The sequence below is a fragment of the Rhinopithecus bieti genome, unplaced genomic scaffold, assembly GCF_001698545.2.
Source record: "Rhinopithecus bieti isolate Rb0 unplaced genomic scaffold, ASM169854v2 scaffold_15776, whole genome shotgun sequence".
In the NCBI taxonomy this organism is placed as follows: Eukaryota; Metazoa; Chordata; class Mammalia; order Primates; family Cercopithecidae; genus Rhinopithecus; species Rhinopithecus bieti.
This window is the reverse complement of record NW_016808836.1, coordinates 1,848,252-1,871,304: the sequence shown is the minus strand read 5'-3', so window position 1 is coordinate 1,871,304 and position 23,053 is coordinate 1,848,252. Positions and strand designations below refer to the sequence as shown.

At 45.2% G+C, this 23,053-nt stretch overlaps 1 protein-coding gene across 1 annotated transcript; it reads right to left on the bottom strand.

The window, feature by feature from the left end:
• Nucleotides 1-5,831: 5,831 nt before the first annotated feature.
• Nucleotides 5,832-15,877, bottom strand: PSMC4 (proteasome 26S subunit, ATPase 4). The gene is made up of 11 exons (XM_017887466.1): nt 15,649-15,877; nt 14,663-14,761; nt 14,352-14,538; nt 12,144-12,290; nt 11,951-12,060; nt 11,756-11,849; nt 7,299-7,466; nt 7,137-7,213; nt 6,829-6,997; nt 6,566-6,621; nt 5,832-6,081 (listed from the first exon to the last, which is right to left on the bottom strand). The coding sequence occupies exons 1-11, from the start codon at nt 15,682-15,684 to the stop codon at nt 5,968-5,970; spliced, it is 1,257 nt and encodes a 418-aa protein (XP_017742955.1). The 5' UTR covers nt 15,685-15,877; the 3' UTR covers nt 5,832-5,967.
• Between the last annotated feature and the right edge of the window lie 7,176 nt (nt 15,878-23,053).

Here is a 23,053-nt window from a genome sequence, read left to right as displayed (position 1 = left end):
CTTTTTTATCTTGAAAGGATGTTTATTTTCATCAAGTGCTTTAATGCATCTATTGATCATATGGCTTTTTTCCTTCATTCTGTTATGTGATGTATCACATTTATTGATTTGAATATGTTGAACTATCCTTGCATTCCTGGGATAAATCCCATTTGGTCATGGTGTATTATTTTTCTGATGTGCTGTTGGATTTGGCTTGTATTTTGTTGAGAATTTTTGCATCTATATTCATCAGGGATATTGGCTTCTAGTTTTTTGTTGTTGTTGCATCCTTGTCTGGTTTTGGTTTCAAGGTAATGCTGGCCTCTTAGAATGAGCTAGGGAGAATCCCTTCTCTTCAGTTTTTTGGAATAGTTTGAGAATTGGTGTTAGTTCTTCAAAAGTTTGGTAGAATTTGCAGTGAAGCACCAAGTCCTGGACTTTTCTTTGTTGGGAGACTTTTAATTACTGATTCAGTACATTTGAATCATTATTTGTCTTACTCATTATTGGTCTGTTCAGGTTTTGTATTTCTCCCTGATTTAATCTGGGTAAATTATATGTATCCAGGAATTTATCCATTTCCTCTAGGTTTTCCAGTTTGTTAGTCTCTGATGATCTTTGGTATTTCTGTGGTATCAGTTGTAATACACTTCTGGTTTTGTTTTTTTTGGTTCTTTTCTTTTTTCTTGGTTAATCTATCTAGTGGTTTATCAATTCTATTTATCTTTTCCAAGAACCAGCTTTTCATTTTATTAATCCTTTGTATTTTTTTGAGTCTGTATTTTGTTTAGTAATTCTCTGATCTTTATTATGTCTTTCTTTGTACTAATTTGGGTGTGGTTTGTTATTGCTTTGTAGTTCCTTGAGGTGCATGATTCGATAGTTTAAAATTTTCGCCGGGCGCGGTGGCTCAAGCCTGTAATCCCAGCACTTTGGGAGGCCGAGACGGGCGGATCACGAGGTCAGGAGATTGAGACCATCCTGGCTAACACGGTGAAACCCTGTCTCTACTAAAAAATACAAAATCTAGCCGGGCGAGGTGGCGGGCACCTGTAGTCCCAGCTACTCCGGAGGTTGAGGCAGGAGAATGGCATAAACCTGGGAGGCGGAGCTTGCAGTGAGCTGAGATCCGGCCACTGCACTCCAGCCTGGGCGACAGAGCGAGACTCTGTCTCAACAACAACAACAACAACAACAACAACAACAACAAAAATTTCTACTTTTTTGATGTAGACATTTATTGCTATAAACTTTCTTCTTAGCACTGCTTTTCTGGTATCCCACACATTTTGGTATGTTGTGTTTCTATTTTCATTTGTTTCAAGAAATTTTTTATTTCCTCTTTTATTTCTTCCTTGACCCAGTGGTCATTGAGGAGCTTAATTTCCATGTATTTATACAGTTTCCAAAGTTCTGCTTCTTACTGATTTTTAGGGTTTTTTTTCCATTGTGATCTCATAAGATACTTGATATGATTTCAGTTTTTAAAAATGAAACTGTTCTTCCTACCCCTTGTGTTGGTTATTCTAGGTGTTTTGCTCCACTGTGTTGCTGCAGCTTCTTAACTGGATTCCAGAGCTCTCCTAGAGCTATTTTTATTCATGGATAGTTAATTGTCCACTTTTGTGGGAGGAAGGGAGCAAGAATCCCCTACTGTGATATCTTGTGACATTACTACCCTTTCTTTGTTTCTTATGACAACATTTTTGAAGAAAAAAGTTGTTACTTTATATAATATTTCTCAATTTTGTAGTTTCATGTATTCCCATGATGAGATTCAGGTCATGGATTTTTAGTGGAATACTGGAATTACTGCATAATTTGTGTGGCAAAGGTCATAGGGCAAATTAAATGACATGATCTTTGAATAAGATCAAGACTCCTTTTGAAAGGCTGTTTGATCAGGGAACCTGCATTGCTCTACCACCTTGTTTCATGGCTATGAGCATCAAACTTTAGGGAGTTGATTCTGACCTGTAACAAATTTAGTGCCTTAGCTATGCACCAATACCTCCAGTTTAACCACTACTTATTTGATATTCCAAGAACTACCCAGTTGCCTTTTTTACGATTTTGAAATTTTCTTACAAAAGCAATACAATACTGGAACTTTTGGGCCCATGAAGTCCAAGAGGACTTTATTAACATTAAAACCTAAGAGTTTGCTGCAACTTGGCCTGGTTTTCTAGACTGTACAAAACACCACCTATCTTACAATTTGTATTGAGACAAGTCTTGTGTTTCTGCATGGGCCAGGTCCTTTGAGTGGAGCTATTTACAACCAAGTTAAAACTGTTTGTATAAGAATGTGTGGCCAGGCGCGGCGGCTCATGCCCGTAATCCCAGCACTTTGGGAGGCTGAGGCGGGTGGATCACCTGAGGTCGGGAGTTGGAGACAGGCCTGACCAACATGGAGAAACCCTCTCTCTACTAAAAATATAAAATTAGTTGGGCATGGTGGCGCCTGCCTGTAATCCCAGCTACTCAGGAGGTTGCAGCAGGAGAATCACTTGAATCTGGGAGACGGAGGTTGTGGTGAGCTGAGATTGTGCCATTGCACTCCAACCTGGGCAACAAGAGTGAAACTCCATCTTAAAAAAATAGAAATAAAAAAAAATGTGTGCCACCGGCCGAGTGCAGTGGCTCACGCCTGTAATGCAAGCACTTTGGGAGGCCAAGGCAGTCAGATCACGAGGTCAGGAGTTCAAGACCAACCTGGCCAACATGGTGAAACCCCCTCTCTACTAAAAATACAAAAATTAGCTGAATGTGGTGGCACATGCCTGTAATCCCAGCCACTTAGGAGGCTGAGACAGGAGAACTGCTTGAGCCCGGGAGGCGGAGGTTGCAGTGAGCTGAGGCTGTGCCACTGCACTCAGCCTGGGCGACAGAGTGAGACTCTGTTTCAAAAACAAACAAACAAAACAACTATTTTTAAAAATGACTAATATTGCCAAACCAAAGGTCATGAAGCTATTCTTCTACGTAATTATTTAAAACTTTTTTTACCTTTTACATTTACAGTTAGATTATAGGGGTCCAAATGAGGCAGGAGAATAGGGTCTGGAGACAGGGAACCTAAGGCCAACCCCTGCTGACTTCTTGGAATTGGAGGAAGAGGAAAATCCCACCTCTCCATGACCAAACAACATGAGGCTAAAAGCCCTCCTTCTCTGAACCTCCCCTCCCCTATGTCACAAATGGGAATGTCTGTGATTGGTTCATTCTGAATCCTTCATTTGCAGGGTGCCTCTGATTGGTCCTGGGCAGAATTCTTCATTCCTATAGGGTGTGACCTATCAGAGGCTTCTAAAGGATATTTAGGGGTGTTATTATGCTCTTTTAGTTTAATAAAATACCCAAGAAACATGACAATCTGGACTCTTGAGCCACTTGTTTGAGCCCTCTCCAATTCTGTGGAGTGTACCTTCACTTCAATAAATCTCTGCTTTTGTTGCTTTTTGTCTGTGCATTTTGTTCAATTCTTTGTTCAATATGCCAATAACCTGAACAACCCAATTAAAAACTCTTCATCTGGTAACACAGATTTGATCCACATGGAGTTGACAAGGCAACATTTAATAAAAGATCACTCATACTCCAGTGCACCACAGGATTAACTTTGTCAGAAATCAAGTGAATATATAAGTATGATTTTCTTTTTGGACTCTGTATTTTGTTCCATTGATTTGTCCACTGGTAAGGCAATACCACACTATATTAGTTACAATAGCTTTACCATCAGTCTGGATATTTGGTATTGTAAGTCTTCCAGCTTTGCTTTTTTCTTCAAATATTCTCTTGGCTATTTCTGAGCCTTTCATTTACTTACATATTTCAGAATCAGTTTGCCAATTTCCAGGAGGACAAAACTGCTGGGATTCTGATTGGCATTGTGTTGTTTATAGATCAATTTATGGAGAATTAATATTTTTATTCGTAATCTTCCAATACGTTAACGTGTTGTATCCCAACATTTATTTGTATTCTTTGATTTCTGTCAGTATTTTGTAATTTTAATTATTTATATCTCACATATATTTTAAATTTATTCTTGGCACTTAAGAATTTATTTGATAAATGTTATAATTTAAAATTTAATTTCCTGTTTATTTATTGCTGATATATGTATTTGGTTTTTTTTCAGAGACAGTGGGTCTTGCTGCGTTGCCCAGGCCGGACTTGAACTCCTGAGCCCAAGCAATTCTCCTGCCTCGGCTCCTGAGTAGCTGGGACTGTGGATGCATGTCACAATGCCTGGCTTATATTTGACATTTTATATTGACCTATGTTTAGCCACATTGCTAAATTCAATATTTAATTTTAATAGGTTTTGTGTAGACTTAGATTTTTCATATATGCAATCATGAAGTTTGTGAATAATGAAGAGTTTCATTTCTTTTCCAGTCCCACGCCTTAACTTTTTTTCTTACCTTATTGTGCTAGGTAGAACTTCAAGTACATTTATATACGTAACTATTAGTTTTATTGAGGTATCAATAAAACTACAATAAATTAGGTACAATTTGATAAGTTTTGACATATACATGTGAAAAACCATCACCACAATAAAAACAAACAAGCAAAAAAACTAAACATGTCTATCACCTCCTACTTTTTTCTCTATAATCTGTTCCATCAGCCCCAAGCCCCAGATAACCATTGGTGTGCTTTGTCACTTAGATTAGTTTGGATTTTCTAAAACTTTATGTAAATAGAAAAATACAACAAATGTATTATTTGTTGTCTGGATTCTGTCACTCAGCATAATTATTTTGAATTTCATGTTTTTGCATACATCAGTAGTTCATTTTCATATTACTGAGTGGTGTTATATTGCATACATATATTACAATTTATCCATTCACTTGCTGATGGATATTTGGATTGTTTCCAGTGTTAGCGATTTCAAATAAAAATGATGAGAACATTTATTTACAAGTCTTCATATGGATATATGCCTTATTTTTTCTTAAGTAAATACCTAGAAGTGGCTAAATCATCTGATAGGTGTGTATTTAGCATAAGAAATTGTCAAACTGTTTTCCACAGTGGCTTACCATTTCACATTCCCACCAGCAGTGTGTAAGAGTTCCATTTCTTGACCAGGCACGGTGGCTCACGCCTGTAATCCCAACACTTAGGAATTAGGAAGGCCAAGGCAGGCAGATCATTTCAGGTCAGGAGTTCGAGACCAGCCTAGCCAATATAGTGAAACCCTGTCTCTACTAGAAATATAAAATTTAGCTGGGTGTGGTGGCAGGTGCCTGTGGTCCCAGCTACTCGGGAAGCTGAGGCAGGAGAATCACCTGAACCTGGGAGGCAGAGGCAACAGTAAGCCGAGATCTCACCACTGCACTCTAGCCTGGGTGACACAGCAAGACTCCATCTCAAAAAAAAAAAAAAAAAAAAAAAAAAAAAAAAAAAAGTTCAGTTTCTCAGTCATGCCAGCCATATTTCAGGTGCTTATTAGCCACATGTGGCGAGCAGCTACCATAATGGAGAACATAGAACATATCCATCATTGTGGAAAGTTCTATTGGACAGCACTGGACATCTCCTTCCTATGAACTCCTAAGGCCTGTGACCTGAATTGCTTTACTTTTACTGTAGGAAATGAGGGAGATGCACAGGGCTTTATTCCGTGATTAAGGACTGCCATCTCAGGTTCATTTTCCATCCCTTTCCCCACATTTCGGAAGTCATCTGGTTTGAATTCTTTGGTTCTCTCAAGCTGCAACACAGGCCATGCACCTCGTCTGCTCATCTGTTAGATTAAGAGGGACCCAGAGGATCCTATTCAAGGCCCACATTCTCCAAAGGAGTTAAACTTCTAAGAAGAAATTAAATGGATTCGATCTTATCTATTTATTGAAGAAACCAATCCTGGGTAAAGAAAAAAGGGAATGAGGTTTTGGGACAGAGGTGCTGGCGGGGCGAGAGAAGCCCCAGCCCCTGAGTGGTGTGGTGGAGGGAAGGGAGGGGTCACTTGTAAAACTCATGCTCCTGCTCGTCCTTCTTGATGACAGTCTTGTATGCTTTCTCGAAGTCCTTGGCCAGGACAATGTAGCGGTTTTCACGGACAGCCAACATTCCACTCTGTTGAAGGATGAGAGTTAAAATCTACTTCCTGTGGCAGGGCACGGTGGCTCATGCTTGTAATCCTGACACTTTGGGAGGCTGAGGTAGATGGATCACTTGAGCCCAGGAGTTTGAGACCAGCCTGGGCAACATGGTGAAACCCCTTCTCTACAAAATATACAAATAATAGCCAGACGTGGTGGTGGGCGCCTGTAATCCCAGCTACTCGGGAGGCTGAGGTGGGAGGATCACTGCAGTGAGTCATGACTGCGCCACTGCACTCCAGCCTGGGTGATAGAGAGAGTCCCCGTCTCAAAGCAAAACACAAAAAACAAAACACTACCCCTATACTATCCACCCCTAGTGATGGCAGAGGAAGAGAGAGATGGTGTCCACGACCCAGGGCAGCCATGAGGGGACAGAAGGACTACAGCAGAGTGGTTCAGAGAAGAAGGGTCCTCACACACCCGCTGCCTGTATCCAGAGAGAAACCACCACTTACCTCCTGACAGATGGAGTTGATATCAGCTCCTGAAATCTTATCTGGCCGGGCCACATCTGCAGCAAGTTAAGGAAACTATTCCCTGTGTGATGGGGTGAATGCCTGGGGCTGGAAGTCATCTTTGGCCATCTCTGTCACCTCCCCTCCTCCCTGGACCTTGGTCCCACCTGCACAGTCTGGGCTGTGGTAATGGCAGAAGTGGGGCTGAAGATCTAATCCCCGTTCCCAACTAGGGCCCCTCCCTCACTTCTGCAGCAGGATACAATCTTCCAAGTCAACCTCCTCAGAGAGGTTCATCTTGCTGGTGATAGTGGAGAAAATCAATCTCTTCTGGCGGCGGTCAGGAAGTGGAAATTCAATTTTACGGTCCAGCCGTCCTGGCCGTAGCAGGGCCGGATCCAGGGTGTCTGCTCTGTTTGTGGCCATGATCACCTGACATCGGGGGGCAGGTCAGCTCAGATCTCTGCACTCCTACCTCCTTCCTGTCATGATAACCGCCCCTCAGGTGCCAGCCCCCACCTTTCCCCAGTTCCTATACCACACCTCCCCTTGTCCATCCCGAACCCCAAACCTTGACATTGACATTCTGATCAAATCCATCCATCTGATTCAGCAGCTCCAGCAAGATCCTCTGAACCTCCCTGTCGGCTGAGAGTGCACAGCATGGTCAGTCCCAGGCATCCCATGCGACAAGCCTGTCCAAGACCCCGGGCCTTGCTTCAGCATCACTTACCCCCCGTCTGAGCATCGAATCTCTTGGTGGCGATGGCATCAATCTCATCTATGAAGATGATGGCAGGTGCATTCTCCTTGGCCAGGCGGAACACATCCCGGACCATGCGGGGGCCCTCACCCAGGTACTTCTGTACAAACTCTGAGCCCACAACCCGGATGAATGCAGCTGATGACAGGATGACAAGGGTTAGGTGGGGATGAGCCTCCTGAGGGGCCCATTCTGCTTTAACAGAAACTGAGAATTCCTTGAAGACATCCTTTTCCTTGGATACCCACACCTAGTAGTTGTGTCATTCTCTCATGCCCAAGGCTGCGTCCCACATCCAGCCCTGAGGAATAGTCATCTACTTGTACCCCCGAGTGATCCAGTGGCCTAAATTATGAATCCTCCTCACAAATGTGTCACTGTTTTTTTTTTGTTTGTTTGTTTGTTTGAGGCAGAGTCTTGCTCTGTTGCCCAGGCTGGAGTGCAGTGGCACAATCTCAGCTCAGTGCAACTTCTGCCTTCAGGGTTCAAGTGATCCTCCTGCCTCAGCCTCCTGGGTAGCTGGAATTACAGGCGTGCACTGCCACGCCAAGCTAATTTTTGTATTTTTAGTAGAGATGAGGTTTCACCATGTTGGCCAAGCTGGTCTTGAACTCCTGACCTCAAGTGATCCACCTGCCTTGGCTTCCCAAAGTTCTGGGATTACAGACATAAGCCACCATGCCCAGCCAGATGTGTCATTTTTCTGGCCCAACATTTAAAAATCAGGATATGAAATACTAAAAAAAAAGAAAGAAAAAACCAGTCTAGATTTCTGGAGCACTTGCAAAATCAGCAAGAAAACAGATATGCTGCCCGTATACTAAGACATCACACTGCCTCGCCAAGAGCCCTGAGTTCCTATTTGCTCTAAGGCCCGGCTTTTTAATTTCCTGAAAAAAATCAGGGACTACCGGCATGTCTTCTGATATAACTGACAATTGGCAATGGGGTTGAAGACCGATTTATTCTGGGCCCTCCCTCTGGACTTGGAATACAGTGCTATGATCATAGCTTACTGCAGCCTCAATTTCCTGGGCTCAAGCAATCTTTCCTCTTCAGCCTCCCGAGTAGCTAGGACTATAGGCATGTACCCACACCTAGCTTTTTAAAATCTTTGAGGAGATGGGGTCTTGCTATATTGCCCAGGCTGGTCTCAAACTCCTGGCCTCAAGCAATCCTCCTGGCTGAGCCTCCCAAAGTGCTGGGATTATAGGCATGAGCCACCCCATGCTTGACCCTGGCCTTGTTTCTTAAAGTTATACTTGTTTCTTAAGGATCAGATGCTTTGTGTTGTATGAAGCATACCCCCAGAACTCTCCTAGGGAGACATGCAGTCCACAGATAGACTGGGTGGTTTTATGTCATAAACTAGGAACTGTTCAAGGCCTCAGCCCTGCCCTGTTCCCTCCCTAAGATCTAGACTTTACACCTGGCTCAAGGGGTCCCTCTTTCTTGGTACTTGCATCAGCTGGGGGCTCATTCAGCATCCTAACCTCAAGATTTCTGACTTTTTCTGCTCTAAACACACCCTGACCACCTGACTTTGGCCACGCATTTAGTTGGCTGTTCTGCAAATGTCCAACCAGTTCCACATGAAATCCCCATCCCTGGAATTGCCTTATCTGACCCAGACTGTCCGCCAGCCTTTCCTACTCAATCACTACAGTCCCCTTGCTACCCTGACCTTCCCTGTCTCCCCAGTCTCTCAGTCCCCTCTGGGCTCTACTACTCCTTCCACCTACCCTGGAATGGGCTCCTGCTTCAGTTACTCACTCTTAGTAAGCTGTGCTGTCACTGGAACAAACATGAATTCCCCTCGAAAAACGAGAGGAAAAAAAGGTTCACACCTGTGATCCCAACACTTTGGGAAGCCGAGGCAGGAGGATGGCTTGAGCCCAGGAGTTTAAGACCAGCCTGGGCAACATAGCAAGACCCTGTCTCTACTGAAAATGATGATACAAAAATTAGTTGGGCATGGGTGCACATGCCTGTAGTCCCAGCTACTCAGGAGACTGAAGTGGGGAGGATTGCTTGAGCCCAGGAGATTGAGGTTGCAGTGGGCTATGATCACACCAGTGCACTCCAGCCTGGGTGACAGAACAAGACCCTGTCTCTCTTTTTTTTTTGGAGACAGAATCTCACACTATCGCCTGGGCTGGATTGCAATAGTACAATCTCGACTCACTGCAACCTCCACCTCCCGGGTTCAAGTGATTATCCTGCCTCAGCCTCCCGAGTAGCTAGGATTACAGGTGCCCACCACCATGCCTGGCTAATTTTTTTGTATTTTTTGTACAGACGGGGTTTCACTATGTTTGTCAGGGTGGTCTTGAACTCCTGACCTCGTGATCTGCCCGCCTCAGTCTCCCAAAGTGCTGAGATTATAGGTGTGAGCCACCGCACCCAGCCAGACATGACCCTATCTCTAGAAAACAAAACAAAACTCAACCCCAGTTAGCAGCTTTTCCCATTTCCACATCCCTTCTACATCTTCTCTCCTCCCTCCCTCTGCCAGTGACAAACCACCCCAATTCACTCAGAAAAATGACAGAATCTGAAGTGAGGGTCTCTAAGTGGAAAAGCTGGTAAAATTTGAAGGAGGTCTAAACTTTAGTTCATAGTATTGTACCATTGTTAATTTCCTGGTTTTCCTAATTGTACTATGGTTACATAAGATAATAACATTAGGGAATCTGGGTGAAGGGTATACAGGGCCACACTGGAAGAATTGTCTTGGGCCACACATAAAATACACTAACACTAATGATAGCTGATGAGCTTTTAAAAAAAACAGGTGGTGCGGTGGCTCACACCTGTAATCCCAGAAATTTGGGAGACTAAGGCGAGTGGATCACTTGAGGCCAGGAGTTCGAGACCAGCCTGGCCGGCATGGTGAAACCCCATTTCTACCAAAAGTGCAAGAAAAATTAGCCGGTCGTGGTGGTGTGTACCTGTAATTCCAGCCACTCAGGAGACAGAGGTAGAAGAATTGCTTAAACCCAGGAGGCGGAGGTTGCAGTGAACCAAGATAGCACCACTGCATTCCAGCCTGGGGAACAGAGCGAGACTCTGTCTCAAAAAAAAAAAAAAAAAAAAAATCCTTATGTTTAAGAAAGTTTACAAATCTGTGTTGGGCCACATTCAGAGCCATCCTGAGTCACATGCGGGTCATGGGTTGTGCTACATAATCTACTGACTTGTGTATCTGTTTGCTTTTCCAACTAAGACATCACCTCCATAAGGAGGTGCTCTGTTTACTGTCACGTCTCTAGCATCTACAACACATCCTGGCAAATGGTAGGTCTTCAATAAACCGTCACTGAATGACTGAGTTCTAGGTGTCTATTTCTTTTTTCCCAGTCAAGGCAAGGGACATCTCTGATTATCATCTTTGCATTCTAGCACAAGGCCTGGTACACAGTAAAAGTTCAATAAAGTGCCAAGCAAATGAGTAACAATGACAACAGTTAACATTTATTGCCCATTCCAGATGCTAGTATCAATTTGCTCTTCTGAACACCCACCCCGGAAAAATAGGTACCATCTGACAGTTGAGGACACTGAGTCACAGAGAGGTTAACTTACCCAGGATCACATAAGAAGTTGGTGGGGAAGTAAGATTTCAAAGCTAGGCAGTCTAGCCCTAGAAAACATACTGCTTAACTACTGCCTCTTACTGCTCCCTGGCTCACATGTATTAAGATCTGAACATATGCTGAAGATTTTAGGGCTTTAAAATAAATTAAAAAAAAAAAAAAAGAGTTATAGAGTGAGTGACTTTCAGACATTTTGTCTGGCACCTACAAAAAGAAATGTATTTTTGGGGCCAGGCACATGGCTCACACCTGTAATCCCAGCACTTTGTGAGGCTGAGGTGGGAGAATCTTTTGAGCCCGCCCAGGAGTTCAAGACCAGCCTGTGCAACACAGACCCTATCTCTACAAAATATTTAAGAATTAAAAAAAAAAAAATACATTTTGAAGAACCACAAGTATACATGAGTGTGCATATATGTATGAAACAAGTTTCATGAAACAGACGAACTTGTACCATATATACTTGTACCATGGTATAAATACCATGTGGATGTGATCTGGTGCTTTCTGTTCTACTTCACGTTTCAAAATGCTGGCTGCAGCCCACAAACTGAAATGTATAATTATTAATGGGTCACAACCCATTGTAGGAAAACATTGCATTATTTCATTAACTGCTCACAATCACCAGATGAAATGAGTCTTTTACTACGAGGAAAGGCCCAAGGAGGTGAAGTCAGTACAGCCAGTAACATGCACACGTGGGCTGTGACCCCAGCGTCTATGTTTCTAATCACTGTGCGGTGCCACTTCCTGGGGAGAGTGAGCGAGCAGGGAGCAAGGCGAAGAGGCCAGAAGATCAGAGCTCGGGGCAGGGGCGGAAGGGCTCACCTGTTGTGTGATGTGCCACTGCCTTTGCCAACATGGTCTTCCCGCAGCCAGGTGGGCCATACATGAGGACGCCTCGGGGGGGATCGATGCCGATCTGAAACCCAGAGGAAGGAAGAGAAGTGGGAGTCAGGGGTTCCACCTCCAACCCCAGACCCAATGGGGCCTCTCCCTTCCCTGCCACCTGCACCACCTCACCTGCTTGTAGAGCTCGAAATGCGTGAGTGGGAGCTCCACGGCCTCCCGCACCTCCTGCTTCTGGATGTCCATGCCTCCGATGTCTGCGTACATCACATCTGGCTTCTGGTCTGGTGGGAGAGCAGAGCTGGGGCTCCTGGCTGGGTCCCCAAGGTCCCCATAGGGCCCTCCCAGCTGCAGGCTCCCCCTTTACCTGAGGTGAGCATCATGATGCTGCTGTCGGCTTCGGGGGGCAGTACGTCCACCAGTGCATTGCTGTGTTTGTGGAGGGCCACTGAGGCGTTGGGCTTGAGCAGCTCCCGATCGATGGTGCTCAGGATGCGCACATAATAGTTGGAGCCTGCGAGAAGGGAGGGAGGAAAACAAGAAGTGTCAGCCTGGAAACTGCCCTTTCCCCCTTCTTTCCTCCTCATCTCACAGTCGCACCCTCCACGCCGCCAACATCTCTGGCTCAGACCCTGAGGGATCCCCTCTCGGCCTCCAGCCTTCCCTCCTGCTGTCCGTCCCCAACATTCACACGAACTCCTTATCTACTGCCCTGATTCTCCCTTGAGCTCCAACCCTGGCTGTCCAGCAGGCCTCCCCCTGCATCTCATACTGGTGAGGCACACTTCTCTTTCCAGGCTCAGTCTCTCTCCTGACTGTCAGACCTGGCTGACCAGCAGCCTCCTGGACACCTCCCATGATGCTCTGCACTGCCCTCCCTGTGTTCCCACAAACCTACTCCTCTACCCATGGTGCCATCTCATGGAAAGCCGCACTATCTCAACTCCCACAGGTCAAAGATAGAGACCTCATCCTGGATACCACTCTCCCCTCACTTTCTCATAGCCCCCCAGTCCAATTCCAGGCACAATCACACACATTTCTCCACAACCTTTACAAGAACATGGCTTGGTCCAGAGGAGCAGAGCCCAGAAACAGGGAAAAACAGATAAGTGCCAGTGACAATGACTATCAAGAGGGCAAGGCCTAGACCTATATAAACAGCAGCAGCTACAATATACTCTGAGTCCCTATCAGAGCCCAGTCTTTTTTTTTTTTTTTTTTAAGACAGACTGTTGCTCTGTTGCCCAGGCTGGAGTATGGTGTCGCGATCTTGGCTCACTGCAACCTCCACCTCCAGGGTTCAACAGATTCCCATGCCTCAACCACCCGAGTAGCTGGGATTGCAGGCGTGCACCACCACACCTGGCTAATTTTTATATTTTCAGTAGAGACGGGGTTTCTCCATGTTGCCCAGGCTGTTCTCAAACTTCTGGCCTCAAGTGATCTGCCCACCTGAGTCTCCCAGTATAAGTACTGGGATTATACGTGTGAGACACCATGCCTGGCCTCAGAGCCCAATCTCTTAACACTCCTACTCATCGTTGCAAACTGCAGGCCCCAAACCAGTAGTAGTTGTGAAATCAGTTTGGAAGTTCATGACCAGAACTGTGTTTAAAGCAAAACAGACTAGAATAGGATAGAAAACATCAGCATATACCACACATAGTAAGGCTAAATATTTCATGGTAAGACTTATGTTTTGCCGGGCGCGGTGGCTCAAGCCTGTAATCCCAGCACTTTGGGAGGCCGAGACGGGCGGATCACGAGGTCAGGAGATCGAGACCATCCTGGCTAACATGGTGAAACCCTGTCTCTACTAAAAGTACAAAAAACTAGCTGGGCGAGGTGGCAGGCGCCTGTAGTCCCAGCTACTCGGGAGGCTGAGGCAGGAGAATGGCGTAAACCCGGGAGGCAGAGCTTGCAGTGAGCTGAGATCCGGCCACTGCACTCCAGCCTGGGCGACAGAGCGAGACTCCGTCTAAAAAAAAAAAAAAAAAAAAAGACTTATGTTTTATACATCTATCTAAAAAGTAAGAGACAGAGACAGATATTCACAATGTAAAATATATTTCTGGCTGGGCACAGTTGGGCTCACACCTGTAATCCCAGCACTTTCGGAGGGCGAGGCGGGTGGATCACCTGAGGTCAGGAGTTCGAGACCAGACTGGCCAACGTGGTGAAATCCTGTCTCTACTAATAACACAAAAAGTAGCCAGGCATGGTGGTCCATGCCTGTAATCCCAGCTACTTGGGAGGCTGAGACAGGAGAATCACTTGAACCTGGGAGGCAAAGGTTGCAGTGAGCCGAGATCATGCCATTGCACTCTCAGCCTGGATGACAAGAGCAAAACTCTGTCTCCAAAAAAAAAAAAAAACAACATATATACACACACACACACACACACACATACACACACACACACACACATGTATTTCTACCTTTCGATCAGTCAAAATACTCTGAAGAACACTGCACTGCACTGCCCTGCCTTGTTTGCTGCTTCCTAGCACATGGTAGGAAATAGTTAAGTGGACAAATGAATGAATTAGATGTCCTTGGCCACCCACACACCTGTGGTAGAGCCAACGATAGCTGTATTCTGATCCACAGCCTCCAGAAATTGTCCGATGACCAGCGGGATGCTTTGGATTCGCTTCACCTCCTCCTGGGCATGGAGGAATTCCTTTTTCAGGTTCTTTTGCTCATCCTTGATGTATTCCTCCTGCACCTCCAGGAACTCCAGCTCTTGCTGCAGCTTCTGTGAGTAGAGAGGGGACAGACGGGAATGGCTCCAGCCCTTGCTGATCCAGAGAGTGGTGGAAAATGGGGAGAGTATGAGATGCCAGGTCCTGTGCAAGGTCTGGGTTGGGGGTTGAATGTACCTTGTAGCGGCTGTACAGGTCCTCCAGGTCCTCAGGCTCAGGGCCCAGGAAGGACAGGCCGGTCTGGGGCCGGGACACGGACAGCGCTGGGATCTCATCCTAGACCAAAGGGGACAACTTACGTTGGAAGATGGTCCTCTCATGAAAACATCTCAACTTCACTAACGTTTGTTCCCCTTCCCACGTCACTTAGCCCCTAACAGACCCCTGATATCATAAGATCCTCTAAATAGATCCTTGTTTTGGCCCCCTAAACAAGCTCTTTATGTCAACTTGCCCCCAAACAGTTCTTATGTTATCATATACCACTCGTAACATGTCCCCAGTGTCACACAACCCCCAACTAGGATCTAAATGTCACGTCAACTCCTTATCAGACCCAAATGCCACCCGATCCCCCTCAAGAGGTTCCTAATGTCACATGGCTCTCCTAGATACGCTGTTAAAGTGACTGTGCCTTCAAAGAGTCCCAACATTCCCCAGTTTCCCCTCAAAGATCCCTTATGTCACAGTCTCCTAACTCACCTTAGACCTAAGCATCACTCAGCCAAGCCACAGATAATACTTAACTACCCGTCCCATTACCCCCATCAGCAAAGCCCTGAACATCAGTCAGCCCCGCAGCCTAGCCCCGGGGATCACTCGGCCGCATGGCTGGATCCCATACATCACTCACCCTCTGACCCAATCCCAACGCCGGGCCACTGACTTCACTAAGCACTACCGGCCAGGGTTCGAAATCAATCCGTCCCAAAGACCCACTAACGTCACTCACTCCCTCAGACCCGCTTTCTGAGCCTTACCTCCCACCATCACTCGGCCACCCAGACAAGCCTTCGAACAGCACAAAGCTCTCCACCGAGGCCTCGGAAATCACCCCAACCCGTGCCGGGGTCCTGGAAGCCATTCATCTCCCCACTCAGGTCTGGCTTCACCCTCTCCCCGCGAGCCCAGCACGAACTAAAAAGCCCAAGTCCCCACTGTACCTGAGCCTTCTCCACCAAGATGCCTATCTCCTCCATAGTGACCAAGCCGGCCTCTGTGTGGCCTGGGATGATCTGTCACCGCTTCCGCTGACGACAACGGAAGTCCCTGGCTGAGGAGGCTTCTGGGAAGCGTAGTTTAAGTTACCGCTAAGAATGGCTGGAAGGGCAGGATAGGATGAAGGGCTCGTCTGAGCTCCTCCCTCAACATAGGCTCGTGCGCTGTCCGTACCCGCAGGCGCTAGGGCGGGACCGAAGCTGTTCTCGTGCGCAGTATCATGCGACGGCTCCATCTTGCCCTGCAGTGGAGGGTGGGGGTTCACCCCAGGAGGTGGCGCAACCCCGTTGCTCTTTCAACGGAGTAAGTTAGCAGAGCTCTGGCACGGACAGTCTGGCGGCCAACTGCTCTTAGCTTTCATTTAGTGTCTGGGCTGGAGGGGCCTTGAGCTGGGCTCCACAGAAGGGATCGTATGGGCGGGTAGGGTCTCCTTGTGGGGCTGATCCCAAGATTGTGCGCCGCGCGGGCGTGGAAGGTCTGAGCTGCCCCTGAAGGTGACCCTTCGTACCGGGCTTTACCCCCGGGAGTGAGGAGCCCCGAGCCCGCAGTGAGCAACCAGTCAAGTAGAACCCACGCGTCTGGGCTGGGGAAAATGAGGCAGCCAGTGCCCAGAAATTGGGTTGCACAGGAGATCCATAGGCCTTAATTCTGTATCCCAGGTTTCCGCCTTACAAACCTATGCCCCTCAGGTCCTGTGCTTAAGCTTTACAGGCATCATCGTAGCAGGTATTATGTTTCCTCGTTTATAGAGAAGGAAACAAGCTCAGAGCCACGAAACCACCAGCTGTAGTCACAACATGCCGAAGGGACAAAGCACAGATTGGGACCCAGGTCTGTCTGACCCCAAAGCCTGTACTCCAGGCCCCAGGGATACACTGCTACCCTTCACACCAGCTACAGTTTTTGTTAAATAAATCTTTTATTGAAGTTAAAGAGAAGAGCACAAATCATTACAGCTCGACGAAATTACACAAAGTGAACACACCCTTACAACCTGATTTCAGATCGCAAAACCGAACAGTAGAAGCCCCATGTGCTCCCCTTTCCTCCATCCCTTCTTCCCTCCCCTCCCCACCCCGCCTCAAGACGGAGCCTCACTCTGTTGCCCAGGCTAATGTTTGTATTTTTAGTAGAGACAGAATTTCACCATGTTGGCCAGGCCGGTCACAAACTCCTGACCTCAAGTGATCTGCCTGCCTTGGCCTCCCAAAGTGCTGGGATTACAGGCGTGAGCCAGTGAGCCACCACATCCAGCCTCCCAGATCCTTTCTAAAGGTTATCACTCATCTACTCATCTGTTTTTTTTATTTTATTTTATTTTGAGAGATACGGTCTCTCTCTGTCGCCCAGGCTGGAGTGCAGTGGCACAATCATAGCTCACTAGAGTCTCCAACTCCTGGCCTCAAGCGATCCTCTCTCCTCAGCCTCCAAAAGTACTGGGATTACAGGCATGACCCACTCCACATAGCCTTTAAATTAGTACTATATATATATAGCGGTTTTGTTGTTTTTTGTTGCGGGGGGGGGTTTTTGTTTTGTTTGAGACGCGGGCAGTGCGTCGGCGGTGTGTCGCCGCAAGGGCTGGGAGTGCGGAGTGGGCCGATCTCGGCTCACTGCAAGCTCCGCCGTCCCAGGGTTGCACGCCATATCGTCCCGCGCTCAGCCTGCTCGGAGTAGGCCTGGGACTACAGGCGCCCGCCCACTGACGCGCCGGCTAGTTGGTTTGTAATTTTTAGTAGAGACGGGCTTTCACCATCGTGTAGCCAGGGATGGTCTAGGATGGTCTCGATCTCCTGACCTCGTGATCCACCTGCCTCGGCCTCCCAAAGTGCTGGGATTACAGGCTTGAGCCACCGCGCCCGGCCATATATATATCTTTTGAAACAGGTTCTTGCTTTGTCGCCCAGGCTGGAGTGCAGTGGTGACACCGCTGCTCACTCCAGGCTCAACCTCCCAGACTCAAGTGATCCTATAGCCTCAGCCTCCCAAGCACCTGGGACTACAGGCATGTGCCACCATGCGTTGCTAATTTTAAAATGTTTTTTGTAAGGATAGGGTTTCCCTATGTTGCCCAGGCTGGTCACGAACTCCTGGGCTCAGATGATCCTCCTACTTCAGCCTTCCAAAGTGCTGGGGTTACAGACATGAACCACTGTGTCTGGCTGGACTCACCCTGAGTTATAACAAGTAAGTTACTTTTATTTGTTTTGAATTCTCTTTCTCGCTAGACCAGTACTCTGTGTACTGTGTTTGGCTTCTTTTAGTTAATGTTATTTTTGTGAGATTCATGCATATTATGTGTAGAAATAGTTCCTTCATTTTCATTCTGGATGGTTTCCATTTTGTGACTATGCTCTATACCTCAGACGGGATATTTTCCAGTTTAGGGCTGTTATAGTGCTATTGTTACCGGGGTCCTTGTTCTTAGAGCTCCCAAGATGGTGGTGGGCCACTTCCAAGATGGCGGCAAGCCTCTTGTTCTCTGACCTGGGGTTCTTGGCCTCACAGATTCCAAGGAATGGAATCTTGGGCCATGTGTTGAGTGTTAATAGCTCTATTCAGCTCAATTTGGATGAACCCTGGGCACTTAGCCCGCACAGGAACAATGGGAAGCCTCTAGCCCAATTGGGAGCGGCAATGGGTGCTGCCTCGCTGGATCAGAAGTGGAGTGGACACCCCGATCTGGAGGGGTGGAAGTCAGCGGCAGGTCTACCACGGCAGCAGACAGCAGCTGTGGATGGCGAGCGAAAGCTCAGCTCGAGCGGTAACAAATACGGAGCAGAAGAGTGTGCAGTTGAAAGATTTAAGAGTGGAAACAGCCGGGCGCGGTGGCTCGCGCCTGTGAATATTCTAGTATATTTCTTTGGGCAAACTGATGTATTCATTTCTTCTGAAAATGGATGCCCCCCACCACCCCCCCGAAAAAAAAAAATAGAACCAACTGTGGAATTGCTGATCATAGAGCCGTTATGTGTTTAGCTTTAGTAGACACTGTCACACTATTAACTTACACTCCTACCATTTGTATGTATACTTTTGATGTTCTGTGTGTTTGAACATTGTTTTCTATTTGGTGGTTGGATCATGGGTTGCCACACGAGACATCACTTGTGCATTTACTTTTGGCTAGGAAAGTTCCAAACCATGATCTCATAACAGCCTTCAGAGGTAGGTTTGCTTTGCCTCATTTTACAAATGAAACTGAGGTGCTGACAGGGGAAAGCCACTTCCATTAAGTTACAAAGAGAATTGGTGGCTCCTGCTCAGTAGAGATCACTGAGTAGGGAGGATCACTCTGCTGGGAGAACCCAGAGATTCATTAGATCTGTCTCCTGTCTTTCTTGAGGTCCTAGTGTCTGTGTTTCCACAAAAAAAAAAAAAAAAAGGAAAACGACAATGACAATAAATCTTTCTTTTTCCCTCTGCATGAGCAACTCTTAATTCTGTAATTTTTTTTTCTTTTTTCTTTTCTTTTCTTTTTTTTTTTTTGAGACAGAGCCTTGCTCTGTTGCCCAGGCTGGAGTGCAGTGGCACAATCACTGCAACCTCCACCTCCTGGTTCAAGTGATTATCCTGCCTCAGCCTCCCAAATAGCTGGGATTATAGGTGCCTGCCACCATTCCAGCTAATTCTTGAACTTACCTTTTCCAAAATACAGTGATTCAGACCGGGTGTGGTGGCTCATGCCTGTAATCCCAGCCCTTTAGGGGGCTGAGGCGAGTGGATCACCTGCAGTCAGGAGTTCGAGACCAGGCTGGCCAGTGTGGTGAAACCCCGTCTCTACTAAAAAGTACAAAAAATTAGCCAGGTGTGGTGGCACGTTCCTGTAATCCCAGCTACTCGGGAGGCTGAGGCAGGAGAAACGCTGGAACCCGGGAGGCAGAGGTTACAGTGAGCCAAGATGGCACCATTGCACTCCATCCTGGAGACAGAGTGAGACTCCCATCTTAAAAAAAAAAAAAATCTCTTTTCTTAGAAATAAAAAAAAAAAGGCCAGGTGTAGTGGCTCATGCCTGTAATACCAGTACTTTGGGAGGCTGAGGCAGGCGGATCACTTGAGGCCTGGAGTTTGAGACCAGCCTGGCCAACATGGTGAAACCCCATCTCTACTAAGAGAGTAGTAGTGTTATGAATCATACTGTTATGAATTAGTAGAGTAGTAGTCATTCCTTAACTTCTATCAGCAATGTTTTTTAGTTTTCAGTGTATAGGTCTTAAACATCTTTTGTCAGATTATCCCTATGTATTTCATATTTTATGACATTATAAATGTTACTAAAATTTTTTAAATTTCTAATTTTGTTTATTTATACTTAAAATACGATTGACTTTTGCGTATTATTCTGTGATCTTGTAAAAATCATTTATTAGTTTTAGGATTTTCTGTAGATTTCCTGGACTTTTTTTTTGTGACAACCATGTTATTAGTGAATAAAGACAGTTTTATTTTTCTTCCTTTTCAATTGATATAACTTTTGTTTCCTTTTCCTACCTATTACATTGGCCAGGACTTTCAGTTACAATATTGACTGGGAGTGGTGAATGCAAACATTCTTTTCTTTGTTCTCACTCTTTGGTGGAAAGCATTTAGACTTCTAACATTAAATGTCTTTCAAAATGCCCTTTTAGCAGGTTAAGGAAGTTTCTTTCTGTTCTTAGTTTGCTGAGTTTTTTTTTTTTTTTTTTAACCCTGAATGGATGTTCACTTTTTAATTTTTTTTGAAATGAGTCCTTGCTCTGTCACCTAGGATGGAGTGCAGTGGTGCAATCTTGGCTCACTGCAACCTTCGCCTCCTGGGTTCAAGCGATTCTCCTGCCTCAGCCTCTTGAGTAGCTGGGATTATAGGCGCCTCCTACCACACCCAGCTAGTTTTGTATTATTATTAGAGACACGGTTTCACAATGTTAGCCAGGCTGGTCTCAAACTCCTGACCTCAGGTGATCTGCCTGCCTCAGTTTCCCAAAGTGCTGGGATTACAGGTGTGTGCCACCACGACCTGCCAGATGTTCACTTTGTCAAGAAAATTTTGAACAGACATTGTATTCCCAGGATAAGCCCTACTTGCCATGATGAATTGTCCTTTTTATATTGCTAGATTCAACTTGATAACATGAGGGATACTGATTTATAGTGTTCTTTCATTGTAATGTCTTTGGCTTCTGGTATCAAGGTAATGCTGGCCTCATAAGACAAAGTGGAAAGTATTTCTCCTTATATTTTCTGAAAGAGAATTTTTTAGAATCCATGTTATTTCTTTCAATAATACTTGATAACATTCTTCAATAAAACTATCTGGGCCTGGAGATTTTCGGGGGAAGATATTTAACTATAAATTTAATTTATTTAATAGTTGTAAGACCTCTATCTTGTTCATCTTTCAAGGAACTGATCTGTTACATGTAAGTTGTAAAATTTATACAAATACTGTAGTGATATCTCTTCTGTCATTGCTAATATAGGTAATTTTTATCTTCTCTGTTTTTTTCTTGTTTAGTCTGGTTAGAGGTTTATCAGTTATATTGACCTTTATAAGGCAATTTTGGTTTTTTTTTTTTTTTTTTTTTTTTTTTTTTTTGAGACGGAGTCTATGCTCTGCCACCCGGCTGGAGTGCGTGGCCGGATCTCAGCTCACTGAAGCTCCGCTCCCGGGTTCACCGCCATTCTCCTTGTCTCAGCCTCCCGAGTAGCGGTGACTACAGGCCGGCACCGCCTATCGCCGGTAGTTTTTGTTATTTTTAGTAGAGACGGCGGTTCACCGTATTAGCCAGGTGGTCTCGATCTCCTGGACTCATGATCCGCCCGTTCGGCCTCCATTAAGTGCTGGGATTACAGGCTTGAGCCACCGCGCCGGCCAATTTTTGTTTCATTGATTTCTCCTGTTTTTTTTTTTTCTGTTTTAATTTCATTGATTTCTCTCTGTATTTTATTTTTCCCTTCAGTGCTTTTGATTTCTTTCCTTTCTTTTATCTACAATGTAATGTGGAGGGTTAGGATTGTGAGATTTTCTTTCTATGACATAATGTGCTAATATTAAATTTATATTTACCCCTAAAACTGCCTTAATTGCTTACATACATTTTGTTATATTTTATTTTCATTAAGTGAAAAATATTTTCTATTTCTTCTTAATACTTCTTTGACTCATGGATTATTTAGAAGTGAGTGATTAATTTCCAGATATTTGGGCCTTTTTCCTAGACATCTTTCTGTTATTGATTTCTACTTTAATTCTATTACGGTCAGAGAACAGTAGCATTGTTTTGCATTTTTGCAAATCTCTTTAATGTCCAGTTTGAAGGAAAACGACTGGATCTTAATGTTTGCTTTTCTTTCTGCTTTTTTTTTTTTTTTTTGAGACAGAATCTCATTCTGTTGCCCAGGCTGGAGTGCAATGGCGCAATCTTGGCTTGCTGCAACCTCTGCCTCCCGAGTTCAAGTGATTCTCCTGCCTCAGTCTCCTGAGTAGCTGGGATTACAGGCGCGAGCCACTGCGCCTGGCTAGTGTTTTGTATTTTAGTGGAGATGTGGTTTCGCCATCTTGGCCGGGCTGGTCTCGAACTCCTGACTTCAGGCAATCCTCCTGCCTTGGCCTCCCAAAGAGCTAGGATTACAGGTGTGAGCCACTGCGCCCGGCCATTGTCTGCTTTTGCATTCAATGTGCTGTGATAGTTTGTTTCGGTTAACGTATATCAAAAAAATGTAGCCACACACATATAAGTAGTAGTAATATGGAAGTATATTTAATCTGCCACCATGAGCTTAATAGCTTCCCAAATACTTATTGCCTTTCAGATCAGAATGAGGTGGATATCTATGACTATAATTTTTCAGTATAACAAAACATTTCGACATTTGGAAAGCTGTATAACTCACTGCACCAATATTTTCCAAATTCCTGTTGCATGATGCTATAAAACTATGAATGGGTAAAAGATCCATGCAAAGTGCAATATAGACCAAGAGATTTTACTGTAATAGCATGGAAATAATTCATTGATATGGTTTCAGACGCCATGTTGCAACTAACCTTTGAGAAACTTCCACTTGTAGAGTTTTGGTGTAATATGAAAACAGGAAGATTCCATTAATCTGATGACTATTAGCTAGATTGATTTGGGGCAAGGGTCTTACTTATCATTTTTGCACTATCAGTGCAAATATTAAGAGTAAAATTTTGAATAACATCTTAGTATTATTATAAAAATAGTTTTGACTTCAGGGACCCTCTGGAGGGATCAGGGACACGCAGGGGTCTGCAGTCCCACTTTGAAAACTTCTCTACTAAGGAAAAAGAGAAAAATCCAGTGTTTTCCTGCAGGAATTAGAAAGGTAGAGCATTGATCCAACCA

Bases quoted from the DNA above. Each gene is read 5' to 3' on its own strand.
- PSMC4 (XM_017887466.1), bottom strand. From the start codon at position 15,684: ATGGAGGAGATAGGCATCTTGGTGGAGAAGGCTCAG. The intron at 14,539-14,662 runs GTACATTCAACC...CTCTACTCACAG, and splicing joins ACCTGTACAGCCGCTACAAG to AAGCTGCAGCAAGAGCTGGA. The intron at 12,061-12,143 runs GTAAAGGGGGAG...CTCTCCCACCAG, and splicing joins CATCATGATGCTCACCTCAG to ACCAGAAGCCAGATGTGATG.